Source organism: Lytechinus pictus, chromosome 18 (assembly GCF_037042905.1).
Source record: "Lytechinus pictus isolate F3 Inbred chromosome 18, Lp3.0, whole genome shotgun sequence".
NCBI lineage: Eukaryota > Metazoa > Echinodermata > Echinoidea > Temnopleuroida > Toxopneustidae > Lytechinus > Lytechinus pictus.
Genome location: NC_087262.1, coordinates 10,664,447 through 10,679,308, shown reverse-complemented (window position 1 = coordinate 10,679,308; position 14,862 = coordinate 10,664,447). Strand labels below are relative to the sequence as shown.

At 36.7% G+C, this 14,862-nt stretch overlaps 1 protein-coding gene across 1 annotated transcript; it reads left to right on the top strand.

Moving 5' to 3' along the window:
• The first annotated feature begins 4,714 nt into the window (after window positions 1-4,714).
• Window positions 4,715-14,593, top strand: LOC129281189 (glutathione S-transferase 3-like). Its single transcript, XM_064113126.1, has 6 exons — window positions 4,715-4,754; window positions 4,929-5,466; window positions 10,192-10,284; window positions 10,779-10,894; window positions 12,121-12,225; window positions 13,573-14,593. The coding sequence occupies exons 2-6, from the start codon at window positions 5,325-5,327 to the stop codon at window positions 13,744-13,746; spliced, it is 630 nt and encodes a 209-aa protein (XP_063969196.1). The 5' UTR covers window positions 4,715-4,754; window positions 4,929-5,324; the 3' UTR covers window positions 13,747-14,593.
• Window positions 14,594-14,862: the final 269 nt, after the last annotated feature.

The window sequence follows — 14,862 nt, the reverse complement described above, 5'->3', positions numbered from 1 at the left end:
CAAAAATTATTATAAGTCCAATGTCTTTTTTCCAGACCCGGTTGTTTAAAAAATTATACTGTAAGTTCAAAGTCTTTTTTCCAGACCCGGTTGTTTCAAAAATTATAATATAATTTCAAAGTCTTTTTTCCAGATCCGGTTGCTTTAAAAATTATAATATAAGTCAAAACTAAAACAACAAAACAAAGACCTATGGTGTAGTCTTTGCTCCAGACTTAGTTATTTCAAAATAGGAAATAATAAGAAACAATAAAAAAAAACTATATCAACAAAGACCCCACAATATCATTGATGTAGAATAACGTTGTTATTGTTATCTTGGGTTTTAAGGTGCGTATCATTCAGATATGAACATTTACGCCTATGATTAATTTGTCGTTTTTGTGGTATGCTTTATCACAGGGTTTTAATAGTTTAGAAGATGCTGGGGTTAAGTCTTAAGATTAAAGTTTCGCTTAATTTGTATTTTTTCAGAAAACTGGATGTGGGGTACAGACAACACTCTAAACCCAAGCATTTTAACTGGGCTTAATTTTGAAATTTGGTCTTAGTTTTTTTTCTCAATATTTCTTTGTTTTTTAAATAACCGGGTCTAGACGAAAGACTATGCATAATACTCGTGTTATTCCACAGGAATAAGAATATGACAAAGTCTTGTGTTTTTAAGACTGTTTGAATTATTTTTTAAATGACTGGGTCTGGAATAAAGACAACGCTCTAAACATGTGCTTTTCTACATGGTCTTAATTTGGAGGATTGTTTGTTCTTATAGATTCGTTGTTGGGGATGGGTTTTATTGCTTTTTTATTCTTGAAATAACTGTGTCTGGAGGAAAGTCTACAATCGATCTTCATGTTATTCCACAGTAATTAGATTATTGGGTATTCATTTTAGAATATTTGTAAAAACTTTTTTTTTTCTTCAAATAATAACCAAGTCTGGAGAAAGGATGTTTGCTTTACCCATGCATTATTACAATGTTTTGTAAGGGTCTTAGTATTATTTAAAAAAAAAACTGTGTGCGGGGTAAATACATATTTTTACACCCAGTTACACCCAGTAAGGGTGTAACTTTTGAAGATTGGTCTTAGATTTGAACTGTTTAAGTTTTTTTAATTCATTTTTTTTAAATAACCGGGTCTGGTGAAAAGAGTACGTTTTAAAACTCGTGTTATTCCAGAAGAATAAGAATATGATATAGTCTTACGTTAGAAGATTTTTTTGGGGTAATTTTGTTAATGATTAGGTCTGGAATAAAGACAATGCTCTAAACCTCTTTTTAAGACAGGTTCTTAGGTTGAAGGATTGTTTGGTCTTAGATTTGGAATTTTCTTATTATTACTGTTAGCGTTATTTAAAAAAAAAACTGGGTCTGGCTGAAAGACTATGCTATATGTCCATGTTATCCAGCATTAATAGGATTATGGGGTCTTTATACTGTTTTTGTTGTTGTTATATTGTTATTTATAATTTTCGAATAACAGGGTTTGGAGAAAAGACTAAGCTCGATTTTTATTCTTATTCCACTGGAATATCATTATGGTATCTTAGTTTGGACTTATATTACAATTTTTGAAATAACTGGGTCTGGAAAAAAGACTTTGGACTTATGTTGTAATGTTTGAAACAACCGGGTCTGGAAAAAGACTTTGGACTTACATTATAATTTTTTAAACAACCGGGTCTTGAAAAAAGACTTAATTTAGACTTATATCATAAATATTTAATTAACCAGGTCTGGAAAAAAGACTTTGCACTTTTGTGCTATATGAACGCATTACTATAAGGATGTAGTTTTTAGTTTTAAGTAACCGGGTGTGGAGAAAGACTACGCTTGATTCTCAATTTACTCTTAGCGCATATATTCACAAAGCGCACCGTGTAAGTTCAAACAACAACAAAGACATTAATTCCATCAGTTTTAATTAACTGGGTCTGGAGAAAAGACTAAGCTCGATTCTCATTTTCATTCCACTGGAATATCATTATCGTATCCTAGTTTGGATTTATTATTTTTTTTTTAGATAACCGTGTCTGGAAAAAAAGACTTTGGACTTATATTATAATTTTTGAAACAACCAGGTCTGGAAAAAAAGACTTTAAATCATATTATAATTTTTGAATTAATCGGGTCTGGAAAAAAGACTTTACACTTTTGTGCTATATGAACGCATTACTATAGGATTTCAGTTTAGAACGGATTCGCCAAAAATCCCTTCAAATTTATTACATTTGTGGGTAAAGTCATTATTACATTTGTGGGCGATCAAAAATTATTACATTTGTGGGTAAAGTGTTATTACATTTGTGGGCGTTATTACATTTGTGGGTAAAGTGTTTTACATTTGTGGGCGTTATTACATTTGTGGGCGTTATTACATTTGTGGGTGCAACACCCCCCCCCCCCCCAATTTTTTTTTTTTCGAAAATCAATAACCTCAGGCATTAATTATTTTATATCGGATTTTGAGTGTTTTGCTCGTAAAATGTTACTCTTATTTATGTAGATAGAATTTATATCCTTTTAAGTCAACGGATAATCCAACATGCCTTACGTGGTATCTGTTCATTACTAAGTACGTAGTTCTGGACATAGAAATTGAAATGAAAATTCAAATCCATTCGGCTTATTGAAAAACATGATGCTTATGATTATATTGATAATATTAATAATACAATTCTATCATTTTGTGTGCAAATTGATATGAACTACTTTTGATGTATGTGCGTCATTGTAAGATTATGTCACATTTATTTGTGTTATATTTTATAATGGAAGGAAATAAAAAAATCTAGTTACTGCCTCACTATGGTTATCTACCATTAAAGTGCCGAGTGGCGTACCGTCAAAATTGCAAGGAGTTAAAGTAAACCCACGTGGATGTAGTTATGGACCAATCAAATCTGGATTAAGTTAGAATTCTCAAGATTAATTTTAAAATCTAACACGTCTGTTAATGAATATTTAGGATTCAAACTGGATCAAGAGTTTGATTGGTTCCTAACTCAGGATTTACTTTGAAACCTAAACATTCATATTTTCATTTTTGAATCTCAAAGGATTTAATGAATCTTTAGGATTCAAACTAAATCGAGAATGTAAATGGTCACTAACTACAGCTAATCTGGATTTACCTTAAATCCTTCTCATTTAGAGTGTTTTTAGGGGGAAATGTGAATTGTGCCTCGTATGTGCCACTTTCAAGGGACGAAAAAAAAACTAGAAAAAAGAAGAAAGCAGATATAAAACATACACGCTCGTGCTTTTATAATATTTCACTTTGTAAAAGCATGGTTTTCGTCAACGAAAACAGTCCATCATTGAGGCAAATGAGGGAAAAAGTTATCAAATTTCAAACGATCGATATATTGCATCTTCGGAAATTGGACAAGAGAAAGAGGGGAAAGGGGGGGGGGGGGCAGTCAAATATATTGCTGTACACACGCTTGACCAAAATACGCGTTTAAAGGGGTGTTTTTTCAGTTTCGGACGCGGTCCGCGCGTGGACTCGTTAAAGGGATGGTCCGGGCTGAAAATATTTATAGTCTAATAACTAGAGAAGAATTCACTGAGCAAAATGCCGAAAATTTCATCAAAATCGGATAACAAATAACAAAGTTATTGAATATTAAAGTTTAGCAATATTTTGTGAAAACAGTCGTCATGAATATTCATTAGGTGGGCTGATGATGTCACACCCCCACTTGTTCTTTTGTATTTTATTATATGAAATTAGGTTTATTCAAATGTTTTCCTCCAAGAACTAGAAATATTGGATTGACAACTGATTTAGTTCATTAGATATTTATTGCTGCAACTTATTACATTATAAGGGAGACATATTATTCACACAAGTATGAGATAACGAAAAATTATGATTTTATGTAATAACATAAGAAAACGGAAAGTGGAGATGTGACATCATCAGCCCACATAATGAATATTCATGACGACTGTTTTCACAAAATATTGCTAAACATTAAACTTCAATAACTTTATTATTTGTTATCCGATTTTGATGAATTTTTCAGCATTTTGCTCAGTGAATTCTACTCTATGTATTAAGATATAAATATTTTCAGCCCGGACCATCCCTTTAAGGGCATCAAAAACACAGATTTTTAAGAAAAAGGGTAGTTTTGAAAGACTGGTCAATTGTCAATCGCGGGGTCAAACGTATTTAGGGTATGTTTTTTCCCAAAGCCTTTTTTTAAGACTAGCCAAACGTGTATGGTTTTTCCCTAAGCTTTTTCACCGAGGTCATATTTTGGCGACAATTTCTTTAGGGCCCAAAATGTGTAAATAAAGCCCGCGAAAAACTTGTTTGGAAATTCCTTGGTCACGCGTGTGTATTTGACTGCCCCCCCCCGGGAATAATAAGTGTTTCTTTTGGTTAGACTGTATTTACTTTTATTCACGACCATGAAGACTAGTTCAACTGCCTTATTCAATTTTACACATTGCAATGTAAATATATGTTTTTTAGTGTTTCTATACATGAAGGTGAAATAAATGAAATGAAATGAATAAATGGTCCAGGCAAATTATTCACGACCATGAAGACTGGTTCAACTGCCTTATTCAATTGTACACATTGTAATGTAAATATATGTTTTTTAGTGTTTCTATACATGAAGGTGAAATAAATGAAATGAAATGAATGAATGGTCAAGGCGAACTCCTAGACTGTACGAAATGAAGAACCCATTCGAAGACACCAATCATAAATCATATGCACTATACAAAAGGCCGGGTGGGTGTTTCATAAAGCTGTTCGTAAGTTAAGAGCGACTTTAAGAGCGACTGGTGATCCTTTCTTGTGGTAAATGGTATATTCATTGGCGATGGTTCAGCGCGTAAGAAAGGTTCACCAGTCGTTCTTACAGTCGCTCTTATCTTACGAACAGCTTTATGAAACGGCCCCCAGGTCTGTGTCTGTAGATTAATATTTGCTCAACACGTTTAAAGGTTAAAAGGGTCATGCACATAGATAGACCCTAGGCGCGTACGTATTGCATGTATTGTGGAGTATCGGTAGGAAAACTTTGGCAAAGACCGACCATATAGGAATATAGATCAAAATCGTGAGGGTTCAAGACAATACACCCGAAATAATTTATTCACCACCGTGACATTGTACTTGTGACCAGTGTTTATGATTTTCATAAAAACCAAGTTAACCCGGCAAGTTGACTCGTTTAAGACTTCATTTCTCGTTTATCTCGCCTTTTAAGATCTGCTTTCAAATCGAATCGAGGAAAACGGAATCCAAGCATTACATTCTCTCTGCATAGATAGTCATATACCATCTTCAATCATCACCATGCCCAACTATAAACTGATCTACTTTGATGCCCGTGGTCGTGCCGAGCCTGCCCGTATGATGTTTACTCTTAGGGGTATCAACTTTGTCGATGACCGTTTTAAACACGAGGAATGGCCGCAGCGAAAGACCAATAAAGAAAGTGAGTTTTTAGATTATTGAAACCCCTTTAAACAATAAGGTGATTATCATGATGAGCAGATGATGATGGTGCTGTGTGATGATGATGATGACGACGACGACGACGACCATGATGGTGATAATGAGGACGATGATGATATGCTGACGATGGTGGTGGTCACGGTGGTGATGATGATTGTGATGATGACAATTCGATGGTCGATGACGACGACGAGTATGATGATAGGGATGGTGGTGGTGGATGGTGGTGATGATGATGATGATGATGATATGCTGACGATGGTGGTGGTGATGATGATTATGATGATGATGACGATGATGATGATGATGATGATGATGAATGATGATCTGGGACTGTGATGGTGGTGCGGCGGTATAATGTATGGTGATGGTGTATGATGGTATGAGGGGGGGGGGGTAGTGATGATGATGGTGATGATGCCACTGGCGTGAATCCAAGCGGTGAACCTATATTGTTGAGGGAGGGTGATCTATTCTATCACCCCCCCCCCTCCAACTTGAATAATATGACGTCACGGATCTAGGCCAATGGATGATCTACAAGTATAATACGTTTAAAAAAGGTGAGAGTATGCAACCCTGCATGTTGTACTCGATCTTCACACCTAACATGCTAAAGGGTGTGAAAATTCAAAAGGGTGCAATAAAATAAACCATTTCTAAGGGGCTTGGGCCTGGGAATGATTTTTTTTAAAGAGAGTGTGCTGGTTTGTTTAAAAGGTTTGACTGACAAAAATGGGGTTTGCTTCCAAGTGAATGTTGTGAATGTGATTTGGGTAAAATCTCTACATTATAGCGTACCAACCTAATTTCCAGGGGGCGCAGTACACCCCCAGAAAAAAAAATCTTGTGGATCGATGTTTCAGCAGCACCCCCGCTTCCCTGGCCCATGTTAAAAGGCACAATTCTGCACCCTTTATGGTGTAAAATTAAGTAGCAACCTGTACCTGTAAATAATTTCGCCCCTAAAGAGCCTCCAATTTGGAATTTGAAGGGTGCAAAATAATGTGTGTATAGGCCTTGCTGTTTTCTTTTGCCATCCCTTTCGGAAGAGTTCGTCATTTCAAATATTCTAAATTGTCAACTGAACTCGGTCCAAAGTTCACTCTCAATTACCAGGGTCTATTTGTCGTTTGCTAAAAAAAACACAGTGAATAAATTTGATATTGAAGTGTTTGCTCAATAATAAATACGCAAACCAATGACGAAGCTACTTTTTGAATTTCTTATTCAGTAGGCCTACTTTAGATTGTTTTCTTTACCGAGTTTCATGTCATCATATCATCATTCTCTTTTGTAAAAAGCGGATAAGAAAAAAAGCTTGTCCTTGGATATCTGACGGGGTCGTCAAGCTAATGAAGGAACGTGATAAGGTTCTAAAAACAGCTAAAGTTAACAAAAATAATGATATTTGGGACACATACAAATTTCTGAAAAATAAAGTTATTCATCTCATGAGAAAAAGTAAAAAAGAATATAATGCTAACCAGATTTCACAAAATCAAAACAATAGTAAGAAAATGTGGAGATGTTTGAGAGAACTTGTGCCCAAGTCATTACCTATTTCTCCCAACACCATAAACGTAGATGGAACAGATGTGTCGGGCAATGCAAATATTGCTGAAGGATTTAATGAATTTTTCATTTCAAATGCTACTAATATTACTAAGGACCTGCAAAGGGATACGTCTCAACAGAGAGTTCAAGTAGAAGATGATACAAATGTTGGTTCAATTCACTCTCAATTTGAGCTAGAGTTGATTACTAGAGATTTTGTTTTGAAACAGATTGATAATCTGAGTATAGATAAATCAACTGGGGAAGATCATGTCAGCTGCAAACTTTTAAAGATGACAAAAAATATTATCGCAGAGTCCCTTTGTGATATTATTAACAAATCCCTTACTACTGGAGTTGTTCCTCGTGAATGGAAAAAGGCTCGGGTAGTACCAATATTTAAATCTGGTGATATGTCTTCGTTGAATAATTACCGCCCAATTTCTATATTACCAATCGTTAGTAAAATTTTAGAAAGGGCTGTTCACCAACAGCTAAGTGAATTCTTGGACGTGAATGATTTATTACACCCAAATCAATCTGGTTTTCGGCCTATGCATTCAACAACTACTGCCCTTGCAAAACTTGTAAATCAGTGGTCGTTAAACATTGATAACAATTTAATTTCTGGAGTTGCGTTCATAGATCTTCGGAAGGCCTTTGATACCGCGGACCATGAGCTGCTTTTAAATAAATTAACTTGCATTGGTTGTAGTAAGAGGACTATCACTTGGTTCAAATCATATTTATTTAATCGACAACAAGTGACACAATTCAAAGGAGCCAAATCGCACCCTTCAATCGTCAAATTAGGCGTGCCACTAGGGTCAATTCTAGGTCCCCTTTTATTTTCAATATATGTTAATAGTTTACCTGAATGTATTCATGAAGGTATTATAGATATATATATGTACGCTGACGACACGACACTTACCGTCAGTGCGAATGATGCGACAGTTTTGGAAGAAAAATTAACTGTTGCATTAAACAAGGTCATGGCAGGGATTAAAGATAATCAGCTCGTCCTCAACACTGAAAAAAATTGTGTCATGATAATAGGTTCTCGTGCTAATCTCAGGAAAATAGATTCTTTCATGATTTCGTTAAACGGTGATTTGATAAATAGAGTTCAATTCACCAAATGCTTAGGAGTTTTGATAGATGAAGAACTGAAATGGTCAAAACAAATTGAAAATGTATGTAAACTTACTCAGAAAAGCATTGGCATAATAACGAGTGCGAAAAGTTCTTTGCCTGTGAAGTCCTTAAAGTTGCTTTATAACAGTTTAGTGTTGCCAAGATTTGATTACTGTTCTGCTGTATGGTCGAATAGATTTCAATCCCATACAACTAAACTGCAAAAAATTCAGAAGAGGGCTGCAAGAATTATATTGAACAAGACATACGACACACCGTCGGCTGATTTGTTCACAAGTCTTAAATGGATGACACTAGACAAACGATTTGAGCTCAGTCGCGTTTTGATGATATTTAAATGTGTTCATAATTTAGCACCTTCTTACCTTCAGGTAAACTTAACCAATCCAAATGATGTACATGAACATCATACCAGACAGAGAGACAGTGGATATTTACGCGTGCCCAAGTTTCGCACTGATTGTTATAAGTGTAGTCCAATCGTATCTTCAATATTTGAATGGAATAAGCTTGATAATTCAATTAGAACAGCTCCTTCTGTCATTTCATTTAAAATAATGTTTAAAAGAACTTGTAATTTATAAATAACTTGCGGAACATCCACTGTTGTGCTTATTTTGTGTTAGCATGACCTTGATGATTTGGTGTATATTATCAGTATTTTCAAGATATCCTTCTTAATTAATTTGATTTATTGATATTTTATTATACGTCAAACGAGTGCCCGTCTGCGTTTTGTTTGTTGCTAAGTTTGTTAATGTTTCGTTTTACATTCAAATCCTAATGTGAATCTTAATGCTGTAACATTCTGTACATACGTTATGCATTTTGTAAATATGTTTATTGTTATTCAGGGCCCCATGGAAGACCACTACTTATTGGTGAATGGGCTACCCTGTCAAAATATCAGAAATAAATAAATAAATAAATAAATAAAATAAATAAAGTTGAACCTAGAAAAAGGAAAACTGATCAACCACATACATCTAATCACAATTGCCATAAAAGTTGGTATTTTGAGATTTGAATTTGTGTTCTTAGAAAGTGACATGCACAAAATTCTTAGAAAGTGACATGCACAAAGTCAATAAGCAAAGGAGACAGGCGATAATGTCACCCTGTGTTATTATATTTACGATTTTGTATATGAACTTGTATTAAAGCTCTCTCCTCAACCCTCGTTAAACATAATCTGTTATTAGTAAATTATAGACACTTAGAAAACAGATTCAATTTTGTACCTTTAACCCAATGCGCTTTTCCACATTTCAGGGTGCAGCTAGCTACATTTCGCACCATTTAGGGTGCGGAAGTGTACCCCTGGGGAAGTTGCAACATTACACCTCTTGGGCGCAAAAATACATTCACTCTTGACATGCTAAAAGGTACAAATCTCTCAGGGTGCAAACTGGTATTTATGGATGCAATCTTCAACAAAAGGTGTATTTTCTTAAATAATTTTTGCACTTGTTCCCATTAAGTAGCACGATTCCACACCAAAAGTTTCTTCCAGTATCGAATATGCATCTAAAATAATGTATCGTGCAAACTTTAACCTTTCCGTCCATCATGTGTATCTTCTTCTCCTTGTTATCTCTATCTCTTCCTATCACTCTCAATCTTTCAAATCGAGTTATTAAATATTGTCACTCATTTCCGTTATTGGATGAAACTAGGGATAATTCCCAAATATGTAATCAGGGGAGAGTTTCATGAAAGAATTGTCGGATGTTTTAAATCCTATTTTATCCGACAGTTACCTCAGCCAATCATAATCAAGGAAAGATGTCAGATCTGACAACGGTCCCCGGGAGCGGCACCATGGGGGCGGCGGAGGGGGTGGCAGCAGGGAGGGGGGCGGCCGCTCCCAATTATTTTGATTTTGTTGTTCCCTCTCAAATCCATGACGACAAGAAGGCTTAACTGGTTATCGTCGACCTTTTAGAGATTTAGTGATCGACATTATTTGCTTGATTTCTTCCCGATGCAGTGTTTCCCACTGGACAAGCTCCCGTTTTGATGATTGACGACAAGGTGATTCCGCAGAGTAACGCCATTTGCAGGTATCTGGCCAGGGAGTTAGGTAAGCGGATTCCAATACCTCAAGATATCTGCCTCTCCCCCCGCCCCCTTTTTCTCTCTCTCTTTTTGGCTTCATTTTTCTATCCATTAAGGAAGTGTATTTTCGGTGAATTTTTTTTTTACTCAACCGGAAGTGAAACCACTCAAAGATCATGGAGATCTGACATCCTGAATATTCCCAAAACGAGTACAGGGCTTCATTAACCTTAAGAGCATTTGTGAGATTTTTCGCCTTTTTTCGCGATTAAAAACTGGCAAAAGAGGATTCTACATTATAATTCCTTAATCGACCGTAAATTATGTTTGAAATTACTTAGGTCTTTGTATTTTGAAACAAAAAGCTTGAATTCACATGCAAAATCATCTTCACTGAAATAACATTTCAATTGTTTCAAACAACAATTTCCAACAGTGTTCATAAAATAAACGAAAAATGCAGTATAGCCATTATAGTGCTCGTACCAATCTCATTCTCGATATACTGTCTTGTTATAGATTTTTATGGAGCTAATAACTTAGAAGGAGCTCAGATCGACATCGTCCTCGAAACCATGGGCGACATCGAGCTTAAGTTACATCACGTCTACGTAGGACAATCTGAAGAGAAGAAGGTAGGGAAAGGATAAAAATCTGCATTCATATGCCTCACTGGAAAGTTTCTGCTACGCGGTGTACGGAGGATTCAAGGCAGATACAATGGGTGATTTCAAATCCGGTGTTGGCCTTGGTGTTGGTGTTAGTGTTGGAATTTGGATTGCTTCCCCTAGCTCCAAAATCTATTCTGAGTTTGTAAAACTGATCCAGATCAAATTATTGACATCTCATAAACAAGTGAGTGACTTTTCAGGACCATCTTCGCTTTATGTGTGGTGTTATATTTGTGTAATAATTGACCTAACACCAACACCAGTAGGTCAACACCGAACTTGAAATCACCCAATGTATTGTCAAATAATGCTCTTCATGACAAAGAACCTCCGAGAAGTCTTCGTGAATCAAAATAGCAATTTCGTTCCCGACTCTGGACAAACGACAGAGCCTATTTGCTATTTTTCGTCAGCTCCGAAACTGCAAAACTGCTGTTCCGGCTCATCAATTTTCGACAAAGACAATTTTTCGACAAAAACCTTCCAGCTATTCTTTGTCATTTTACGGACATTTTCAATACATATACTGTGTTCTTGAGCCATCCGTACGTTGCGGAGTGAAAATTTCTGGTCTTACCGGTGAAACCGGTTCCGAAACCGACCACAATTATTAATGCGATATTTCCAATTCACGTACAATCTGTCGGTTTTGTCGATGTGACCGCAGTAGAGCTGATCAAATTCGCTGCACAATATGCGATCCGACTACGATCCGATCGAATAACATTTTGCCTGAAAAATGAAAGCTTTCAAAAAGTGAAATTGTCTAATATGAAGTTTGGATTAATGATTGATGATTTATAATAAAAACCTTAAAATATATTTTTCAAAAGTTTGGATTAATGCTATGAAATTACAATAAAAAATCTGACCTACTGCAAACCCGTGGTTAGAGTAAAGTCCAAAGTCGGCTTTAGATCGCGGTCGATGTCAAGGTTTTACTATCACTTCACTCTGATATGGAATTGAATTCACTTTTATTCTTATAGGGAGGCTGGCAGTAGACATGGCTTTATTATTTTCATATTTTCATAATTTCATACCAAATTCAGAGCTTGGTTTTTAAGATTTTACGGGTTGTGGGGTGTTCATATTAAATGAAATTTACAATTTTTTTCAAATCAAATCATAAAGATACCGCTGTGGAATTGTGGACGCCGTAATTCGTTTTTGTTAATTTCTCGTTTCAGGCTGAGCAGAAGAAAGAGTTTGTGGAAAAGACGTCCAAACCCTACTTTTCTTATCTTGATCAACTCATCCAAGCAGCAGGCGGGAAGAATTTTGGAGGAAATAAGGTAATGGTGAAGAAAACAACATTTCCCATTGAACTTTTTTTATTATTTGCTTTGGCCTCCACCCCCCCCCCCTACATGCCCTAGCTGTCTCACCAAGGGAGACGTCTCTGCGACGTCTCCAGACAAGGTGAAAAGTATTTTGACCGACAGTCGCGAGGATGTTCTTGCGAAGTCTCAAAGTATATAGTCGCTGTAAAGTTTTGGAGATTTTTTCTTAGGTGTAGCGACGTCTCGGTGATGTTTCTGGAGTCTACGTGGAGTCGCTAGAAGACCATACATGCTCGATTGTCAAAGACCTTTCCAGGCTTTATGATGTCTCTGAGAGACATCTCCATCAGTCACGGTGGCTATACTACTTTTACGTCCCGGTAATGTCTCTGCGATGTGTCAGAGATCTGTCAGAGCCGCCCCGGAGACCTGCAGGAGACCAGAAAGACTGATGAGACGTATTTGAGACATCTACATTGATAATAAGGAAACCTCTAGCTCTGCGACGTCTCAAGCATAAAAGCTTGACTTGACGTCACTTCGACATCTCCGAGACGTCGCAGCGATTCTTGGAGTCTTTGCATCAATGTCACCGCTACTGTCGTGCAAAGCGCCTGTGACTTTGTCTGAAGACCACAAAGACGTCTCCTTTGGCGAGATAGGTCCTTTAGTGCCAATGATTATAATTGTTGCGATGAATCTTATTATGTATATTAGGAAAATACAGGTCCTTCCCTGCTTGCAAAGAACACAGTGTCTCAAAGTGGGCCACATTATGGAATAAACTTTTAAATCATATTTAAACCGTTAAGTTTGAGCACTTCAACAGTGTGGATCACCGTGACATTTTCACTGTCCACTCCAAAGTCTACTATGTATGACGCTGTGTCTTCCCAGCATCGTTTTGTCTGATCCGTTGATACATGCCCGGTGCAAAGATGTCCGGTGTGAAACCATGGCTACGGCCACAAAAGACGGAAACACTGCTGTCACATGCAGTCGCACCATCGAAACCGACTTCAGGGGCCCGTAACACACAGGTTAGCAAATTAATCGCTAATTATGAAAGAACAATTCTGATTGGTTCCTAGCCAGTCTATTGAGCAAATTGCACTTACAACGATGATCCTGATAGGCCAGTTCATATAACGATTTATCGCCAACTTTTGTGTTACCATGGTTACGGAGCCCAGATTGGCCAAATCGATCTGTATCGCGTTATTTTCAATGACATGGCCTACCATCGGTCGGTACGGAGTCGGTTTCGTTGGTGTGGGGCATTACTTTGGTACTCTAAAAACATTCACCTCATGCATTTCAGTGACTTTTATTCATTTTTCCTCCACTTTATGACGACAGCTCTCACTGGCTGATATCCACGTCTTCAACATGCTGGATATGATGACTAACAGCAAGTATGCTATAGAGGGCGTCCTCGATGCCTACCCTCAGCTGAGTGCCTTCTACAAGTTCTTCAAGGAGGAAGGTCCTCTCAAGGCTTACATTGCATCGCGGCCCGTCACAGATTCTTAGATAGATCAAAGACTTCTCATGTTACAGTCACGAAAGCAACCGTTGGTGTGGCATTGGTGTTACGGAGCTTCTGATCAGCGACATACGGAGGATTCAAGAAAAGAGAAAATTTTATGTCTAATGCTCGTCATGACAAATAACAACAAATAAGTCTTTGTCGAAATTGGTGAACCAAACCATCGGTTTAATCCTTGATCCTGGAGGGACGACATATTTACTGTTTTTCGTCAGCTATGAAACTTAATAGGACTAATTGCTTCCTCAGCTCTGGCTCACCAACTTTCGACAAAGATCCCAGCTGTTTTTTTTTTGTCATTTAACGGGCATTTTCAATACATTTACTCTGTTCTTGTATCCTCTGTACGTTGTTGAGCGAAAAGTGCCTAATAAGCTGAAAACTTTGGTCAGTCTGAAGTAGGTTTTGCCGGTTCCATGACAATTGCTGCGGCGATCATAGATCCGATGGAAAATCTGCACGTTAGGCCAAACATAACCTAACCTCCAAAACTCCATAAATCCTAATCTTTACGTTATTCTGAACCCCAAACTCTATTACAATCCCGAACTCTAACCCTATGCAATCTGAGATATCAAGACCGGAGCAAATGTCACCGTTTTGCCAGTGTGAATGTACATAAACATATACATTGAAGTCCACGGAAATCTCAACAAGCCACAGAAGACCCAAACATAGTGCCATACGGTGGTGAAACAAATCGATGGATTAACAAATTAATCCGTTTTGATTGCACGGCTCGAATATTCGACCGAGGAGTCGTATATATTGTATTCATATGAATTTGACATATTTTTATATATGAATTGAATAAAAAATCATACGATTTGATATCACTGAATATATTATTTTCATCTGTTTATAATTGTATTATGTAACCAATGAATCATATTGTTATAAAAATAAGAATATGGATGAAGCTATCATTGGTGTGTGATTCAGTGGAGCTGACCATTAATGCGCAAGTTCAACATAAGCATTTCTTTAAATTTTCAAATCCAACAATATAGTTAGTACTTAATGTATTTGGCCCCTAAAGAGAATAATATATTATCAGGGATCGAAATAAGACTGCCTTGATTGGGAACGACACATAATAG

Excerpts from the sequence above, each read along its gene's own strand:
- LOC129281189 (XM_064113126.1), top strand. The coding sequence starts at position 5,325 with ATGCCCAACTATAAACTGATCTACTTTGATGCCCGTGGTCGTGCCGAG. Across the intron at positions 5,467-10,191 it reads GCGAAAGACCAATAAAGAAA|TGTTTCCCACTGGACAAGCT; the intron begins GTGAGTTTTTAG and ends TTCCCGATGCAG. Across the intron at positions 10,285-10,778 it reads GTATCTGGCCAGGGAGTTAG|ATTTTTATGGAGCTAATAAC; the intron begins GTAAGCGGATTC and ends GTCTTGTTATAG.